The 16,201-nt window shown below is 52.0% G+C and overlaps 8 protein-coding genes across 8 annotated transcripts; 3 read left to right on the forward strand and 5 right to left on the reverse strand.

Moving 5' to 3' along the window:
* Positions 1 to 25: 25 nt before the first annotated feature.
* Positions 26 to 3,112, reverse strand: LAESUDRAFT_254856 (Mak10-domain-containing protein). Its single transcript, XM_040901753.1, has 15 exons — positions 3,081 to 3,112; positions 2,804 to 3,024; positions 2,682 to 2,749; positions 2,494 to 2,619; positions 2,210 to 2,437; positions 1,992 to 2,153; positions 1,636 to 1,938; positions 1,513 to 1,584; positions 1,287 to 1,463; positions 1,103 to 1,234; positions 841 to 1,045; positions 711 to 790; positions 512 to 655; positions 326 to 406; positions 26 to 267 (listed from the first exon to the last, which is right to left on the reverse strand). Exons 2-15 carry the CDS (start codon positions 2,964 to 2,966, stop codon positions 127 to 129), a joined length of 2,082 nt encoding a protein of 693 aa, XP_040768892.1. The 5' UTR covers positions 2,967 to 3,024; positions 3,081 to 3,112; the 3' UTR covers positions 26 to 126.
* Positions 3,088 to 4,728, forward strand: LAESUDRAFT_691700 (tryptophanyl-tRNA synthetase). Its single transcript, XM_040906102.1, has 6 exons — positions 3,088 to 3,312; positions 3,364 to 3,576; positions 3,628 to 3,708; positions 3,760 to 3,875; positions 3,935 to 4,062; positions 4,112 to 4,728. Exons 1-6 carry the CDS (start codon positions 3,118 to 3,120, stop codon positions 4,558 to 4,560), a joined length of 1,182 nt encoding a protein of 393 aa, XP_040768893.1. The 5' UTR covers positions 3,088 to 3,117; the 3' UTR covers positions 4,561 to 4,728.
* A 56-nt stretch (positions 4,729 to 4,784) lies between these two features.
* Positions 4,785 to 5,990, reverse strand: LAESUDRAFT_642033 (uncharacterized protein; the record flags this gene model as incomplete). The annotated part of the gene is made up of 1 exon (XM_040903709.1): positions 4,785 to 5,990. A coding segment is annotated over one exon (1,206 nt), but the record flags the coding sequence as incomplete, so codon positions are not given.
* Positions 5,991 to 8,198: 2,208 nt separating this feature from the next.
* LAESUDRAFT_720346 (uncharacterized protein) lies at positions 8,199 to 10,226 on the reverse strand. The gene is made up of 6 exons (XM_040907798.1): positions 9,717 to 10,226; positions 9,437 to 9,658; positions 9,220 to 9,384; positions 9,148 to 9,161; positions 8,925 to 9,094; positions 8,199 to 8,877 (listed from the first exon to the last, which is right to left on the reverse strand). The coding sequence occupies exons 1-6, from the start codon at positions 10,092 to 10,094 to the stop codon at positions 8,357 to 8,359; spliced, it is 1,470 nt and encodes a 489-aa protein (XP_040768895.1). The 5' UTR covers positions 10,095 to 10,226; the 3' UTR covers positions 8,199 to 8,356.
* A 682-nt stretch (positions 10,227 to 10,908) lies between these two features.
* On the reverse strand, positions 10,909 to 11,296 carry LAESUDRAFT_754846 (uncharacterized protein; the record flags this gene model as incomplete). The annotated part of the gene is made up of 2 exons (XM_040911953.1): positions 10,909 to 10,940; positions 10,996 to 11,296. The coding sequence occupies 2 exons, from the start codon at positions 11,294 to 11,296 to the stop codon at positions 10,909 to 10,911; spliced, it is 333 nt and encodes a 110-aa protein (XP_040768896.1).
* Positions 11,297 to 11,660: 364 nt separating this feature from the next.
* On the forward strand, positions 11,661 to 14,250 carry LAESUDRAFT_754847 (P-loop containing nucleoside triphosphate hydrolase protein; the record flags this gene model as incomplete). The annotated part of the gene is made up of 3 exons (XM_040911954.1): positions 11,661 to 13,150; positions 13,213 to 14,123; positions 14,177 to 14,250. The coding sequence occupies 3 exons, from the start codon at positions 11,661 to 11,663 to the stop codon at positions 14,248 to 14,250; spliced, it is 2,475 nt and encodes an 824-aa protein (XP_040768897.1).
* A 144-nt stretch (positions 14,251 to 14,394) lies between these two features.
* Positions 14,395 to 14,910, forward strand: LAESUDRAFT_754848 (uncharacterized protein; the record flags this gene model as incomplete). The annotated part of the gene is made up of 1 exon (XM_040911955.1): positions 14,395 to 14,910. One exon carries the CDS (start codon positions 14,395 to 14,397, stop codon positions 14,908 to 14,910), a length of 516 nt encoding a protein of 171 aa, XP_040768898.1.
* A 236-nt stretch (positions 14,911 to 15,146) lies between these two features.
* Positions 15,147 to 15,909, reverse strand: LAESUDRAFT_710756 (uncharacterized protein; the record flags this gene model as incomplete). The annotated part of the gene is made up of 2 exons (XM_040906793.1): positions 15,147 to 15,699; positions 15,767 to 15,909. The coding sequence occupies 2 exons, from the start codon at positions 15,907 to 15,909 to the stop codon at positions 15,147 to 15,149; spliced, it is 696 nt and encodes a 231-aa protein (XP_040768899.1).
* Between the last annotated feature and the right edge of the window lie 292 nt (positions 15,910 to 16,201).

Consider the following 16,201-nt stretch of genomic DNA (forward strand, 5'->3'; position numbering starts at 1 on the left):
GGAACCTTATTTTCCGAACGAGGAAGGTCTTGTAATGCCAGAAGCTGAGATTGACGCACAGAACCAAGCCATCAACTACATACATGTAGACACACTATATACCAGAAACGCGAACAGAAGCTATCATTAATGCACAATATCTGGGAACCAAGGATGACTCCGCTGATTCCATTTGAAGACCGCAGTTTTGAACTCATATAGCTCATCCATTTTTGTGGGCGATACTTCTCGCAGTTCATCGCAAACGTTTGCCAATTCACCTAAGAACTTGGAGAGAAAAACATAAAACACCGTCGCGGTACCATGGGGAATAGAATGTACATACACTGTTTCGCTCAGCCGACCATATACCACCATAGCCTTGGGATCGAGAGGTTTCTAGACCGCAAAGAATATCCTTTGCCAACTTTAGAAGCTCAGAAGGGCAGAAATACTCATCCTGCTCTATGGAATGAGATTCAAAGATACTCACAGCACAGCGAGCATTGCTCACCTGAAGTAATTCTGTCACCTGAGAAGGGTAACTGAGAAAATCCGGCAGAGGATGGGCGGGAGTTAGGTAGTCGTACTCGGGCTTGAGCGCCCACTTGTACCGTCGCATGAAGTTCAATGATAGTCGCTTCATCGGCAGCACAGTGGACTGGTTGTACATGAGCTATGTTCAACGATGAGTAAGAGCACGACAGCGCTACAGGAATCTTATTACGAACCGCGCTTATGACAATAGACATTAATTGAAGCGCTGTCAAGAATCTTGACTGGTACAACAGTTCGTCATGGGCTTCGCTATCTGCGCGCCTTGGTCAGGCATGCGTTGCTTCAATTAGAAGAAAATACTACACTTTGGGTTATAGCTCAGGATGTCATCTATGCATTCAAGATGCGCATCTAGAATCCTTGCTAGGTACCAGTAGGCGATCGGCATCTCTTCTAATGCATATAGGTCTTGCTGAAAGCCGGACAGGATCACCTCTCGGGCTGCATTCAGCCGCCAATATGACGCAGCCCTCAGCAAAGATTCCAGTAGCATGTTCACATCGCTATCCTAATAAAGCGCAAGAATCCGGTCAGCGAACCACTGCCGGATGTCATCCGAACTCACTGATGGGTCGCAGTAGGCGGCCATATGGAGGAACTTGTCATGCAGCTCATGCCATTGTAGTGTCGACTTCATCAGGTAACGGCGCCGGCGGGGTGGATTATGGGCCTGCGACCTGATCTCAGCAACCATCAGCTGTAGGAGTTGTCAGGTCGTTCTCAATGTGAAACCAGCATGGCAAACACACCTTGACAATCTCCCGTTCCGATTCCTTCATGATAGCGGCCACATGGTGAGCCTCGCTCAGTTTGAGCCTCTCAGCTACGCTTTCGTACGATATACCTAATGTCTCGGTGAAAAAGCGGAAGACCAGCCAAGTTGGAGAGAATTGTCCTAGGACAGTGTTTCTATCGAAGACAGTAGACTGAGCGACAGGTTAGGTTTCCAAACGACCCATGTGAAGGAATACTCGCTTGAATCAAGGAGCGTAGGTAAGCCACATGAGTCTGTTTTGTAGGCGACCATATTCGTAGGCAGCCTGCAATCTGGAGGAGCTCAATGTAAGCCGATCAGATGAGACATGGTTGCGACTTCACCTCCCAAGTAGTAATGCAAGGCGACTCAAGCAAGTTGGCCAACTCCTTCCATCCATCAATAAGACGCCCCAATGCGGTCCATGTTTGTCCTTGCGGAGGCAGCTCTGCCACACGATTAGGCATGAAATTGGGGAGACGGCGGGCAATGTACGGGTCAAACGCGAGGGAAGCCGGAGAATCAGGAGCCGGACGATATGGAGGATAAACCTGCAATCTTCGAAGTACCATCCATGCACTGATAGTGAACGCACGCAGGTCACCCGCGCTAAGAGGTGGACTGCATCTGTACATTTGAAGAAGGACCTATTGCATACGATCATTCGAAGAATACCGCATGATATCACGAGACATCTTACCTTCCGGAATCGGAGAATGTCGCATAATTGATTCACAACGAAAGGAGAGAGCGAGGAGCCTCGAAGCCAGTCGCATGCATCATCCAACGTTTTGAGCACAAAGTCTGTGCTGACCCCTTCCAGAAGTGATACGTCGCATTTTTCGCCTTGCCAATCCTCAATCTGCACAGAGCTACTAATCAGTAAGGCCGAGTGGATAATCCACGACACATGCTAACATCATGCACTCTGCCTTTGGATAATTCCCGCCAGCTCAAATCACAGCACTTGAGAAGCCCGAACATGCCCGCCCGCAGTACGACAGTGATCAGTTCCACTGGACGCAATGGATCTTGCATGATATCGGAGCGCAGTGGCATGAAGTCGGGGCTCATATCGCCGAGATAGTGAACATATAGCAGGGTATAGACCGTCTGCGGAAGGCTATTCCCCGCATGCCATTCCATCTGATGCAGTACATACATAAATCTAAGCACGGTGGAAGGTGATCATGACGATTCACCTCACATGCAAAGGATCTCTCCAGTATCCAGCAAACTTCTCCCGGTAGAAGAGGTTTCAAAGGATCGAATGGAGGTTTACGTTGGTGCTCGAGAATCATTCCACTGTCCATGCGAGGCTCTCCAATCTTGTACACAATTAGTGTCAAAAAAGCTAGCGATTCACCGATGAGATGATAACCGTGCCTACCTCAAACGCACTCATTGCATCGAGCAAGGTGAAACCCTCCGTGAACACAAGCTCCTCAGGATCCATGTCTTGTGCCACTCGTTGGCTCGCGAGTCATCTTTCATTGATAGCGCAAGACTTACCCTTAGCAGCCTCTACAAAGGCCTCTGTGACATCTCTGAAGCTGGCTGTGGCCTGCGAGTGGTCTTCGGAGGGCAACCCATCGTCGGGCTCTAGCACTTTCGACGACGGTCGATCTTGTCCATCCAGCTTGCCAGCTGTTCCCAGAATATTGTCCGCTTCCATAATGTCGACACAGTCAGACAGCCAGATGCGAGTTGGCCCCAGAAAATATCCAAGTAATCTACGAGTGAACGTTCATTCAAGCCAAAATGAGCATTCGGAGAGAGTCCGCGTCACCTCCGATCAAATTCTCTCGCTCCAATTGCAGTAGCGAATGTCCCTGCTTGCTTTCATCCCACCACGCGCTGCGACGCGTCCAACGCGCCGTTGTTTACGATTGGTGCTCGCTGAAGCGCGACATGCGGCCAGAGGAAGATTGTACAGCGGAGGAGTTGTCGGAGAGCCCGCTGCGAACGCGCCCGCTCCGAGAGTTGTCTTCTCAGGCGTACAGCCAACAGGAATACCTCACGTACGCACCCGCCCCGCATTGTTGCCCTAAACGTGCTCATGATACTCATAGCTGGGAAATTTTTTGGGAGCGCTCCTGAACTGGGTGAAGCTGCAGCAGGATGCTAAACCAGACGACCAGCTTATATTCTCTATCGCCGGATGGCATGCCCTTACGTTGCCCCAAGACCCAAAAGCACTAAGTGCTGCACGGAGAGAGATGATGGCGGTGCTCCTCGCCATAGGGCTCGACCCTGAGCGGTCTGTGATCTTCCATCAGGACGAGGTAGGCGCAATCTTACTCCCATCTAAATGTGTTCCATTCAGTATCGTTCAGAATCCTCATCATACAGATCTCGCTTGGGTGTTGAGCTGCATCACTCCTATGGGCAAACTACGCAGGATGACAACGTGGAAGGTCTGTCGGGTTCTAGTTTGTGAGGCTGAACCTACTAAGGATTCTATTCAGTCAAGACTGGCAACATCGCGCAACGCGAGGGATGAATCCGAAGTAGACGAATCACTACTGAATGCCGGCCTTTTTACATATCCTGTGCTCCAAGCAGCCGACATCCTCGCTTACAAGTATGCATACTTTCGTGCCTTCATCACGGCTTCGCTCACCATTTGCTTTCCTGGGATAGAGCGACGCATGTACCGGTGGGCGAGGATCAGCAACAACATCTGGAACTCTGTCGTGACTTGGCAGATTCATTTAATCGTTCCTACAAGTCGAAGAGACCGTTGTTCCCATTACCGCAGCATGTCATCAGTGCGTTCTGGTCATTGACTCATCAACATGCGAACTCATACACCCTCAGCGCCCTCGAGGCGCATTCTGTCATTGAAGGACCCATCGTCCAAGATGTCAAAATCCGCACCTGATGTCAACTCCCGTATCCTTCTCACGGACGACGCGGCCCAGATCAAAGCAAAGATCCGCGGAGCTGTCACTGACACAACCGTCGGTGTGACTTACGATCCGGTCAACCGACCAGGCGCGGCCAATTTACTGACAATTCTGGCTGCCTGCATGGATGAGGACGTGACCGAAGTCGCGAAGCGATATCACGGCAAAGGGCATGGTCACTTGAAGAAAGACGTCACAGAGGCCGTCCAGGAGCTGTTGAAGAAGCCTCGTGCAGAATTCGAGAGGCTGAAAGGTGAAACAGATTACTTATCGCACGTTTCAAGTAGCGGGGCGGCTAAAGCGCGTGAGTTGTCGGAGACCACGATGCGGGAGGTCAGGGAGCGGTTGGGCTTGATATAGCGACATACATGATATAAAGGGTCTTTGATAGGCCGTGCGGCATGTACACAAGAAAAAATTCTGTCTTATTCACAAAAGGCACAAACCTTCCCGAGGCTGGACACTATCGGACTACTTATGTACGTTGTCAAGACATACCACATGCCGTGAGCGGCTGGATAAACACAGCATCACTGGATCAAGAGTCACAAAAAGATAAAAGGTAGCTCAAGTCGGTAAGCCAGTCAGTCAATCCTCTTAACAATCCATCCCTCCCATCCCTCCCTCCCACCTAAAATCTCCCTCCCCGCTTCAATCTTAAATGCCTTGTCCACTCCCACTCGGTCGAATACAGCAGCGACGATAAGCGCGGCTGCCTGTGGAGCCCAGTTCTTCGCCACGCAGGTCAACTTGCCTGCGCCGAATGCAAGCAGTGTCTGGCGCTGTGCGTCATTGCAGCGCTGCGGGTGGTGGCGGAGAGGGTCATATTGCATAGCAAGATGACCCCAAACGGCACTCCTTTGCAGCGCTTCAATGTCAGCGGCCACGATAATCTCGCGGCTCAAGTACTTGGAGATGAGATAGGGTAGGAAAGGGAATGGGTATATCGTGACGGCGCGCGAGATACGCCGCGTTGGAGGGTAGAGGCGGAGAACCTCCTGTATAGTTGCCTCCACGCTAGCGCTTTCACCGGTAAAACGGCGAAACTGATCTGCGTCCGGTTCTTGCAGAAACAACAGAAATGAGTTTCGAGTTTCTTCATTATCATGATTTAAAGCGACGGCGGTAGCGACGACTCGCCATATCGTTTCGTATGCGGGGATGACAAACTCCAACGGATTGGCGAGTGCTGGAAGCCAGCGGCGAAGACGGGAATTGACATCCTCGAGGAGATTAGGAGGGAGCGGTGCGGAGGCCTTGGATTTCACCCAAAGGTCGTTAATGCCGGACGTGACAACGTCGACGTCGAGAGGATCAATACCCACGTGTTCGGAGTCAGCACCCAGAATGCCGACGAGGACCACATGAATAGTGACCCTGGAGATAAAGGTATCGAACATGATGGTATCAGCCGACCTGGGGAGATATAATGCGACGGCGTCGTTGGCGACGTCCGCAAAGCGGGCCCAGGGTATATTGCGGGCGGAGATGAACCGAGCAGCATCTCTCGTGAAGGACGAGTGCGCAGCAATGTCACCTCGGACGAACGTTGAGTAGATTTGGAAGGCCCGTTTCAAACGGGCGTTAGGGATGGCGCGAGAGCACAGCTGCTCGGTGAGCGAGAGCGGAGGATCGAGGAGCGCGCGGATGTCCTCATACGTCGTGAGACGTCTTGCTTGCATGGTGCGTCGTAGATGTCGAATACAGGTAGATATCAGAACACATAATAACGCGAAGAGAAAAGAGCTTGCATAGCTTGCATACAGATGCATGTTGGCAGTGAGCATGGATGGTCCTTCGTCCGAATTGTATGCTGGCTTTTATGCAGATCCCGCTCCATGTACATGGGAACGGATGGCCATGTCCAGACAACGGAACGATGAATCATCTCCGAACGGGCGTTCATCAAATATTCGTGTAAGAGCCCAAGGACGAAGCCCTGGTATGCCCATGGATGGCCCTCGCATGTCTAATACGAATAAGCGCAGCAGACGTGGCAGATCATGTAACGTGGAAGAGCTTTGTGAGAATTGATGGCAGACAAAGAGCATGCCGGAACTGAGACCTCACTTAAGATGGTTGACAGCCGGAGAGCTTAGAGTCGCGTTGCATGTCTCTTAACCATTGTTCGGGCCCTAATCTGAGGTAGACTGATCGTTCTGCGGTTAGAACTGCAGCTCTAATGGACGTCCGTGGTGATTTGGCGATAGTATGCGCCTTGCGCATGGCACCCGGATCGCTAGCCTCTATGCATGAATCCCGTCGAGATCAACATTCATAATAGATTGCGTGACGGGAACAGAGGTCCGTGGAAGCAACGTGCGTGTCAGCCACTGAATGCAATCGACATGCGGCGAGCTATGCTATCGCGCAAATCCGAAGAAGTGGGTCTTCATGAGGTGCATTGGCTGTTCGCAGCGACATCGCCAGTCACTAGCAGGTTCAGAGCTAGTCATTGGCAGATCAGAGTAGCGAATTGCGGTTGTTGCCTCAAGTCGGCGTGGCTATGTCTTACTCCGGCATTGAAGACCTGATAATGGTGAAGCATTCATTAGCCATCCTCATCTAAGATTGGGCGCAGCAAGGAAGCATCGGCCCCAACTGAGATACTCTGATGCTGGAGTCAGCCTGACGGCACCCAGGAACTGTTTCATCCACAACAAGGACCTATGAATACCGTCCCTCCCAAACCGACTAGAGCTACCACACATCGTCTCAATCTGTGGAGCCTAGGAACCGCGGCGCAGCGTCCTTGGTCTGACTCGACAGCATGATTCGCGACCGCACCATTCTCGGACGGATGATGGCCCACTCTTAGCATCACACGTCAGAACAGACGACCTGATACCCATATCCACGTTCAAGGGAACCCTTCAATGGGGTACTCTCGCAATGAACGGGAGCATGAGTATTGGGGCGCCTGCCTGAGTCACTCAGCGTCGCCGAGCTGCAGGCAGCTGCGAACATTTTCCGATACAGATAGCATATGACGAAAAGCAGCATGCAGCCGCATGGTTCATGTAGACGGTGGAAGCGTTGGTTAACGAGTTGCTTTGGTGAGATTTCCAAGGTATGCCTTTCGAGCAACGCTGTTCGCACAATCGAGAGATCCTCTCCTATTTATGACTCTCACATGTGCGGACGGCGCTGAATAAGAGATTCGCAAGTCGTCATCCAATTCCCAAGTCTCAGAGAACATCAAAGAGTTAGATAAAAGTCAAAATGACGACTTACTGCAAAAGATTGCGGGCCCGCGTGTGGTTCCTGCTACAAACGGACAGCGAGCAATGATACTCGCTAGAGCAAGGCCGGACACTGCTGTAGTACGCGTGCAATCCGAACCTGCCTGAGAGACGGAAAGGAAATCAAGTAGAAAGCAATACACGTCAAAAATCGAGCCGATGATGTCGGTTGGATCACCGCGATGAGTTATGACATCCGCTGTCCATCCTCGTATATGTGACGTTCCCCCCAGCGAGATGATGATGATAGTAAGAAGCAGGTTCGGTGGTGCTCTATGTACGATGAAGTATGGAATAATTATATTTCCATATATGTATCAAAAGCGCGATTTGCAAGTATTGTACAATGGCGTAGTGGCTGTAATGGCCCTAAACCGGGAATGCGAGGTGGTTCTTGTTGGCGGTAAAAACTCATTTGCGCGCTGGTTCAAGACTGTCCCCTCCAGAAAACTTGGTATTTGCGTGGTTTCTAGTCGGAAGACCGGATTGCCAGCAAAGTAAACCGGTCTCCTTGGGCCAGGGAAGCAATTCTGCAACCCAGAGATCGGGCCGAGTTAGTCTTAGGAGATAAGGACTGTCATCAGTTCGCGCAGTGGGTCGTGCCTCTCGCAAACCTTTTGCTTTTTTTTACTTTCATAATTGCAGTTCAATTCACAATCTGCGGTGTATCGATTTGAAGCAATAGCAAGATCCATTTCTTTCCGTAGTACAGGAAAAGCGAATGACATGCGTATGAACAACATAGTAAAGAAATACAGAAGGGACAAACAGGAGGGATGGACAACATGAGGGTAGACAGATGAAATTGCCTGATGGGAATCCATGGATGACATTCATTGAATAGTTCATAACAGAATCAGGTCTTGCCAGAGTGTCCAACAGTCCAGAATGAAGCCGAGATTGAAACATACCACCTAGGCCTTTGGTTCGAAGTCGCCAGCAGAACCTTCCGAGCCTTCAATTGCATAAGACACAGCGGAGCCAGCCAGAACCGGAGAGACTTGCAGCGCATTCACATTCACATTTGCAGCGGCGCCCGCACCCCACGTCGGTCCTGCGATCACGGGCGTCGCCCTCCACTTGCCGGTTTGCGCGCACTTGGCCGCGTGTTCTAGAAGCATGCGGTATAGGTTGTTGTTGAAACCGATACATTGCAGCCCGATGCACGCGACCTTGAGCGCGCCGGCGATATACAGCTGTCCGGTCTCGTAGACGTTTTGCGGTGAGGTGTTCTTCCGCCCGGCGAGGGTCTCCTTGACCAAGGCTTGCGTAGTCTTCGAAAAAGCGGGGAGAGTCAAAGAAAGGAGTATATGTGGGCTAGGAGGCTGTACCTCGTTTGAGAGATTCTCCCACTCGGCTGGAGTCAGCTCGTCAAGCCAGAAGGCCTGGTAGATCCCAGCGTAGTACCATTTGCCGTCCTTATTGTAGAAGCACTCTGCGACACGTCAAGCCACGCCATCTAAGTTTGGGATGACACCGTACCGGTGTGCCTATTCAGCTTCGGTGCCATGTCCACGACTGCCCAGCGGTGCGCTGTGCTAACACGAGGATTGGTGTTGCATTTATAAATGGGTGTCAGGAAGTAACCATGCTCTTCGCGTTCAGGGCACCAATACGTCGTGGTCTGTTGGAAGACGCGGTAATTGCCAAGCCTGCAACGGACAACGTTAGCACGACAATGCGAATCTATTGGTCAATCACGCACTGAGTACGAAGCAGCTAGAAGCGATCATCGCTAGACAGGTAAGCGCAGTATATGCAGGTAAATGAGACCTACGACGGGCGTGGCCCCAAGGAATTCATGCAGAGTGAACGGCGAAGGGATGGTGATCGGTCGCAAGACATCAGGAGGAATGTCGGCGGGCAGAGGCAAGGCAGCCAGTTCCGCGTTCCTCGCTTGTATTCGTTCTATGGGATCCGGAGCGGCCATAGCTGTGGCTACCTAAACAATAACACTTATTGAATGAAATGAAACAGTGGCGGGAGGAGCATACTCTTTGTTCATGATCCTCGAGGGTGAGCGCCTGCATCTGAAGATCGGGAGCGAGCACTTCAGGACTCTTTGGGCTTGTAAAGACGATCGGGCTAAGAGGAAGGGGTGATGCAGGTCTCGGGGATACAGAGGGGGCATCCCGGCGGGTAGCAGCGGCCGCGGCGAGATCCTGTGCATGCAGAAGTATTCTGTGCAGACACGTCTGCCATTCACGTCTCGAATGCTACATAGCTTCTTGAGCCTGCAGGTACCCCAGATGCTCTCGTCACCAATGGACGTACCTGATGTATGTTCTCTATGCTCTCCGGCATCGGATCGCCTTCCTTCCCGCTCGTCTCGATGTGGATACGCAGCATCCTGATCTCATGCTGGAAATTCTTGCATATATCTGACAGACGTGCGACCTCCAGGGCGATCTTCGCGTTCTTCCTCTCCTCCAGGGCCCTCGTGGACGTGTTCGGGTTCTCTGCCGCCAGCATTGCATTCCGACCGTTTACCATCGCGAGCTGTCTCTCCAGATCGTTCCTTTCGCGCTTCAAATTCTGGATTATCGTGTTCTTCTCGCGGACTGAGACACATGCTTCTGCGAACCGTCGGACAACCGCGTCTCGCGCGTTCAGAGCTTCGTTCACACGCATCCGTTCCAGCTTGATGTCCATGGATAGCTCCTCGACTCGAATGTCCGTTCTAAGAGGTCCCAGAAGCTGATCCCGCGCGCATATAACGATGATGGGTAGGTGCAGTAAAGGAGAACTTACGATATCAACATGGCTCTCCGCGCATTTGGCTTCGGCGCAGACACCGGTCGAGAGGACCAGATCCTTTGCAGTCACCACGGTCCTGTCGGCTCCATCGGCGTCCACTGGAATATCAGTTTGTGGCTTTGCTCCCTCTGACATCGTGATGATGGGAAGAGCACGGCCGCTGCGGTTGCGGGGAGGTCGAAAGAGAAGCAGGGCACAAACAGGTTCAAACATGTCAACATGCATCAACCTCCGCATTGGGAAGTGAAATGCGTGTAGTGGCCCAGTTGAGACATCGAAAGCAATATCCATGCGCACAACATAGCCTCGGCTGGGTAGTTTTCCAAACGGGTCTCGAGACTCCATTAATGCGTAATTCATTGTTCACAGGGTGTGCGCCTGTCAATTCCTCGTTTGTCGAATGAAACAGATCGATCACGTTGTGCATGTGTTCAAGTTGCTACACGAACACGGATGGAGGTCTGATGTTCGGCCACCTGTCAGGATATACTGATGTTCCCGACCTATTTGAACTGGTTCGGAGACCGTGCTGATCGCGCAGACCACATACAGCAAAGTCGCGAAGCCACCTGCAACAGATGACATCGAGTTGTGGCTGAGCAGACCAGTCCAGTAGGAAACACGACTGTAGTGGATGCGGAATAGATGGTGCATAGAGATCCCCGAGCTGTGATGTATTGAGAGTACGGGACAGGAGCCTCTAGCAGTCCTACCGTTTTCTTTGTGTCCTGCGGCTGTCGGCTATTACAGAACAACCGTAAGGCAAGGAGTCGGCCATGAATTTCCTGAAACGCACCTTTGCTCTTCGCCTTTTTCGGCACGCCCTTTCCTCTCTTCTTCTTCGCCTCAACATCTGCCACTCGCCTCTCCTCTTTTTCATCCACAATCTTAAACTCTCCTCCATGCATGCGGTTAAACATGGCGACTGTGAACGGCTTCGGGTAGTATTGGACCATAGAGGGACCGCGGAGACGCGCGCGGAGGTATTTGGCTCCAGTACGGATGGACGTCGGGTTATACGACGTCTGAAATATCGCGCATCTTAGGCGCGTTAATGTGGCCAACCGCGAGGGATTGACTGGTGCGGCAGTTGCCATTGGAGATGTTGTGAAGGTGGCGGGGTACTATGAAGAGGCCAATAGCTTTAGATCCTAACAAACACAAATAGATACACCTCACCGTGACAGCCAGAGCCGTTACGCGCGTCACGCTGACCTAGCTCCCTTCACTATCAAGCCTGTTCAGATCCAGTACTTACAACTGCACGCTGCATGCGCAATCAGGATGAAATTATCAGACCCTCAAGAGCTTTTGTGATTCATCATTCATATTTTATACTCTAAGACTTACGTATTAATCGCTGGGTGCACTTCCTGAGGAAGCCCGTCACAATCTGTCACGGCTATATCGCCGCTAATAGTTTACGGTCCAGGAGCTGGACCCGGACTCCATACTTCTCCCATGCTCCTGCGGGCGACGGAACAGCTTTCGCTTCGTGTCTGTTCACGGTGCCGCCATGATCTCGTACAGGCACAGCGAACGGGAACCAAAATTTTCATCCGGGCGCGATCCTCACAGGGAGTCAAGACGGCAGTGCGAAGTGCGAACTCGAACCTCAGCAGATCGTCAGTCTCTGGGGTATACCCAGACACACCTCGTTACGCCAGGCCACCCAACCATCCTAAACCTCGACTTCCTCAGGAAGGGGAGGAGAAGCGTCGTTTCACCCTCACGCCCGAGCAACTCCCCGACCACCTTGCTCAAGCGGTCAGGACATGGGCGAAAAAGCCGCACGTAGCGCGAAGGCTTTGTGCCTTCGGCATCGCTGAGAAGGACATTGAGTCTTTGCTCACGTCTTATACTGGTGCTATAAGGGCGCATGGAGTGTTGCAGGCACTCGAATACGACGACGAGCAACTAACCCGTATGGTGGAAGATCTGACGCATGCAGACAATAACGGAATGCTGGACATATACCTCACGAAGCTGCTTTTTGAATGGGCACATCATTCTCGAGGCCGCGCAGATCTCGAGACCGAGGTCTCCTCTGCGACACTCTCGAAGATGTCGGAACTCTTCGAACTGTCTGACCTCTCGCATCCCGCTGCGCTCTACCCGGAGACACGCAGAGCCCGCCCCCGTCGAGTCATTATGCACGTCGGCCCCACGAATAGCGGCAAGACGCACAACGCGTTACGAGCTCTTGCTGCCGCGAAGAGTGGGATATACGCGGGTCCTCTGCGATTGCTTGCGCACGAGATTTGGGAGCGTCTGAACAAGGGTCAGATCGTTCCTCTTGGGGTGGACCCTGACAAGGACGCGGAACCAGCCTTGGACAGCAACCTCGATGCTGCCGATGCCGTCCCGATCATTAGAAAAACCGGAAGAGAGCAGTACGCTAGAGCCTGCAACATGCTCACAGGGGAGGAGCAAAAGATCGTTCAGGAACACGGCGCGCTACTCAGTTGCACAGTGGAGATGGTGCCGCTCATGAGCGAAGTCGATGTTGCTATCATTGACGAGATCCAACTTATTGCAGACCCGGATCGCGGAGGTGCGTGGACCAACGCAGTGCTTGGCGTCAACGCGGCGGTGCTTCATCTATGTGGCGAGGAGAGGGCCGTCCCTCTCATCGAGGCTCTTCTCCGTGACACTGGAGACGAGCTCGTCGTTAACCGATACGAACGTTTGACGCCCTTACATGTGGCCAAGGAGAGCCTTCACGGAGACCTGAGTCGTGTAGAGAAAGGCGATTGTGTCGTCGCATTTTCTCGCACTAAGATCTTCGAACTAAAGAAAGTGATCGAGAAACAGACGGGGATGCGATGCGCTGTTGCATATGGCAGATTGCCACCGGAGATCCGTAGCGAGCAGGCAGCGCTGTTCAACAAGCCGAACAATGACTACAATATCCTAGTCGGCAGCGATGCTATTGGCATGGGCCTCAATTTGTGCGTGAATAGTATCGCACGTTTAAAGTAAATGTTTTGCTGATCAAGTTGGCTTTCACCAGGAAAATCAAGCGCATTATTCTCGACTCTGTCCGCAAATGGAATGGAACAAGAGAGGTGCTGGCATCAACTTCGCAGATCAAACAAATTGCTGGCCGTGCCGGACGCTTCGGATTGCACGGAGAAGACGACTCTGGAGGCGTGGTTACAACGCTGCACGAGGGAGACTTGCAGGTTGTGCGTCGCGCACTGGAAGTTCCGATGCAGCCAATCAAATACGCTCGCATTACTTTGAACGCTGATCTATTTGGCGCTGTCGTCCATGCCCTCCCGCAGGGGTCCGACTCGAATGACGCTCTGGATGTGTTTCAGTATGTGTCGAAAGTTCATCCGCAGTTTGCGATTGAAGACGTCGCGAGAATGAAGGACAAGGTGGAATTCGTCAACGATATCAAGGACGGCGTGACTATCCGTGACCGAGTTATGCTTCAGTCTGCGCCGTTCCCGATCAAAGATGAGAGGGGTTCCGACATAGTCAGATCTATTTTGAGGCTCTATGAAGATAAATTACAAGTTGGCTTTCAAGAAGCTCTGGAGGACGCCGGCTTCTGGGAGCAATTTGAAGAAAGCATCGAGACATTGGAGAGTTTGGAACCGATACCGAAGGGCATGCTCGGGGAGATGCTTCAGTTCCTCGAGTCGATACACAAGGTGCTCGTGACGTATCTCTGGCTCAGCTACCGACATCCGATCGCCTTTATCGAGCAAGAAGAGGCATTCAAGTTGCGTGATCGAACGGAGAAGGCCATGGAGAGTTGTCTGCATCGATTGTCGGCTGTACGTGGCAAGAACAAAATGAGCCGCCGGGCGGGGGAAGCAGCTGCCGATGCACGCGAACCGAAGATCGAATACATATCTTCGCGGGACCTCATGCATCGAAGAACAACGAAGGCTCACGCTCACTCTCTCCGCAGTATGTACTTTTACCCGCATTTATCGTTGGTCGAACTGACGGTGCGGATTCAGCGAGTGCTAATGCGGAGGAGGAGTCCGGCGAGGCCACATCCCAGTCTGAACTTGATGCGCGATCGGCCACGTGAGGCTGTTTGCACCGATTTGGTTCTCGTTCGTATGTCTCAGTTCTGTTTCTGCCTATTCTGTTTCACATATTCAACTTGCTCGCAGGCGGGCCATTTCAACGTCTCTCGTACGAAGACTTCTCACTCTAATTTATTATCGCCACGATGTCCGCGCGCTGGCTCTATCTCGCCATCTTCCTCTTCTTATTCTCAACTGTACTAGCGTTACCTATCTATCGGCAAGCTATGGATCCCTCTTCACTGGCCAACGCCGAACCCAGTTCCTTGCTTGGGCGACGCTATCTTCTCCAGAGTCACTCAACGTTTGCGGTGGCGAGCGCCGAGACATCAGGACAATCGCATGCGCGCCATGATGTCTCTATCAGACGATCAAACCCCTTCCCAAGGTACCTTGCAGAACGAGCCATGGCCCAACATGCGTGGCGAGGAGAAGCGGACGTGGATTACGTCTCTCATGTAGGCGAGGGGCCCGAAGGAGCGAAGCTGGAAGCATCGCAAACTGCTAGTTCCGTGGATCAAACCCCCACGCCAAACCGAAAGTACAATACCTCCATCACCCTAATCCCTCGCCCTACAGGTGCCGCCAAGCATATTCAGAGTCAGGCGAGCTCCAGCCACTCGAAGGGTGCCTCTGGTCACGCAGATGCTCATAAGGCCTAGAGGGAAGGCTTCATGTATCGACATGTGCATTAGAACCTGCACGACACACTCTAATGACATCCCAATCCTTCATTAAATGTCCGTTGTAGCTATAGACATAAGTGGTATTCCTAACATATACAATTCAGTATTGTACCGAACGATGGTTACTGTACAGCGGCGAGTCAACCCCACAATGACTTCGGCCCAATGTCTGACGAAATCACTGTTATACACTACGCTTTTTCGTATACAACCTAACAAGTCCCTTCCATACCACGGGGATCGTTCATGGATCCGTTCAAAGAACCCATCTCAGTCAAAGTCCTGATGAACATATCATCGAATGCCCGCTGCAATCCAAGACTCTCCAGGGTCGTTTCGAAGTCTCCCTCCTCGGTGTCGAGTTCTTGCAGCCACTCCTCCATCCTGCTCGTCCCACCCACGATGATACTACGCAGCCTTGTGCGGTCTGTCTGGCTTACAGGCATAGCAGACAGCGAGTGCTCATCTACAGGTGTCGGGACATCCACGCCGGCTTTCTGTTCAGGGTCCCATGCCTGTGCACGGAGGGCCGCGAGCCAACCCTTGTCCAGGTCATCCAGCCAGGCAAGGAGCTGTGGCAGAGTTTGAGTATCGGGCTGGTATCCAGGGATCGAGTTCATCACTTCGCCGGTCAAGCGCAGAAGTAGGGACGTTCGCAGAGATGCGGAAGGGTTGAGCGGCGGTATCTGCAATACGAGAGACAAAAGCGGATGCATTGTGAGGAGGTATGACGACAATGTCGGGAGCGTCGTCGACGGCTGTGACCTAGAAGAACAATACGCAGAATCTGGCTGTCATTTATGGCTAGATAGAGGCAACGATGTCAGCTCACCGCTTCTTGAAGTTCCTGGTGATGTCTAGGAGTTGTTCCTCGAGGTAGTCCACCAACTTCTGCTCCTGGTTGGACGATAGAGGACGCGTAGCCGATCTATTCTGCGTAGGCGGCTCTTGCTCTTCTCCAGATGCTAGACCCATTATTCGAAGCTATGCGCAATGCGTTCGACGCCAGGGTGTTGCAACAGCTTTAAGCTGGTATGGTCGAGGTTGATGCATGGGAGCGCTCCGCGTGAAGTCGATCGTCACAGGACAAATTCGTCAAATTCGCGGACCCCGCGAATATCAGGTTGATTCAGACGTTCCGATGTCGATATAATACAAGAAACACGTACTTAAGTATACGAGCTACAGTATTCTGATAAATGATGATGGTGTACCCAGCGATAATGAGGAAAAATTTAGAGAACTGTGTCTATGAGCGAATGTCTAT

Source organism: Laetiporus sulphureus, assembly GCF_001632365.1.
Source record: "Laetiporus sulphureus 93-53 unplaced genomic scaffold LAESUscaffold_3, whole genome shotgun sequence".
NCBI classification, from domain to species: Eukaryota; Fungi; Basidiomycota; class Agaricomycetes; order Polyporales; family Laetiporaceae; genus Laetiporus; species Laetiporus sulphureus.

Bases quoted from the DNA above. Each gene is read 5' to 3' on its own strand.
- LAESUDRAFT_254856 (XM_040901753.1), bottom strand. From the start codon at position 2,966: ATGGAAGCGGACAATATTCTGGGAACAGCTGGCAAGCTGGATGGACAA. The intron at 2,438-2,493 runs GTGAATCGTCAT...GTACTGCATCAG, and splicing joins AGAGATCCTTTGCATGTGAG to ATGGAATGGCATGCGGGGAA. The intron at 268-325 runs GTATGTACATTC...TTTCTCTCCAAG, and splicing joins GGTCGGCTGAGCGAAACAGT to TTCTTAGGTGAATTGGCAAA.
- LAESUDRAFT_691700 (XM_040906102.1), top strand. From the start codon at position 3,118: ATGTCCCTGCTTGCTTTCATCCCACCACGCGCTGCGACGCGTCCAACG. The intron at 3,577-3,627 runs GTAGGCGCAATC...AGTATCGTTCAG, and splicing joins TGATCTTCCATCAGGACGAG to AATCCTCATCATACAGATCT. The intron at 3,876-3,934 runs GTATGCATACTT...TTCCTGGGATAG, and splicing joins GCCGACATCCTCGCTTACAA to AGCGACGCATGTACCGGTGG.
- LAESUDRAFT_720346 (XM_040907798.1), bottom strand. From the start codon at position 10,094: ATGGACATCAAGCTGGAACGGATGCGTGTGAACGAAGCTCTGAACGCG. The intron at 9,659-9,716 runs GTACGTCCATTG...GAAGCTATGTAG, and splicing joins GCATAGAGAACATACATCAG to CATTCGAGACGTGAATGGCA. The intron at 8,878-8,924 runs GTACGGTGTCAT...GACGTGTCGCAG, and splicing joins GAAGCTGAATAGGCACACCG to AGTGCTTCTACAATAAGGAC.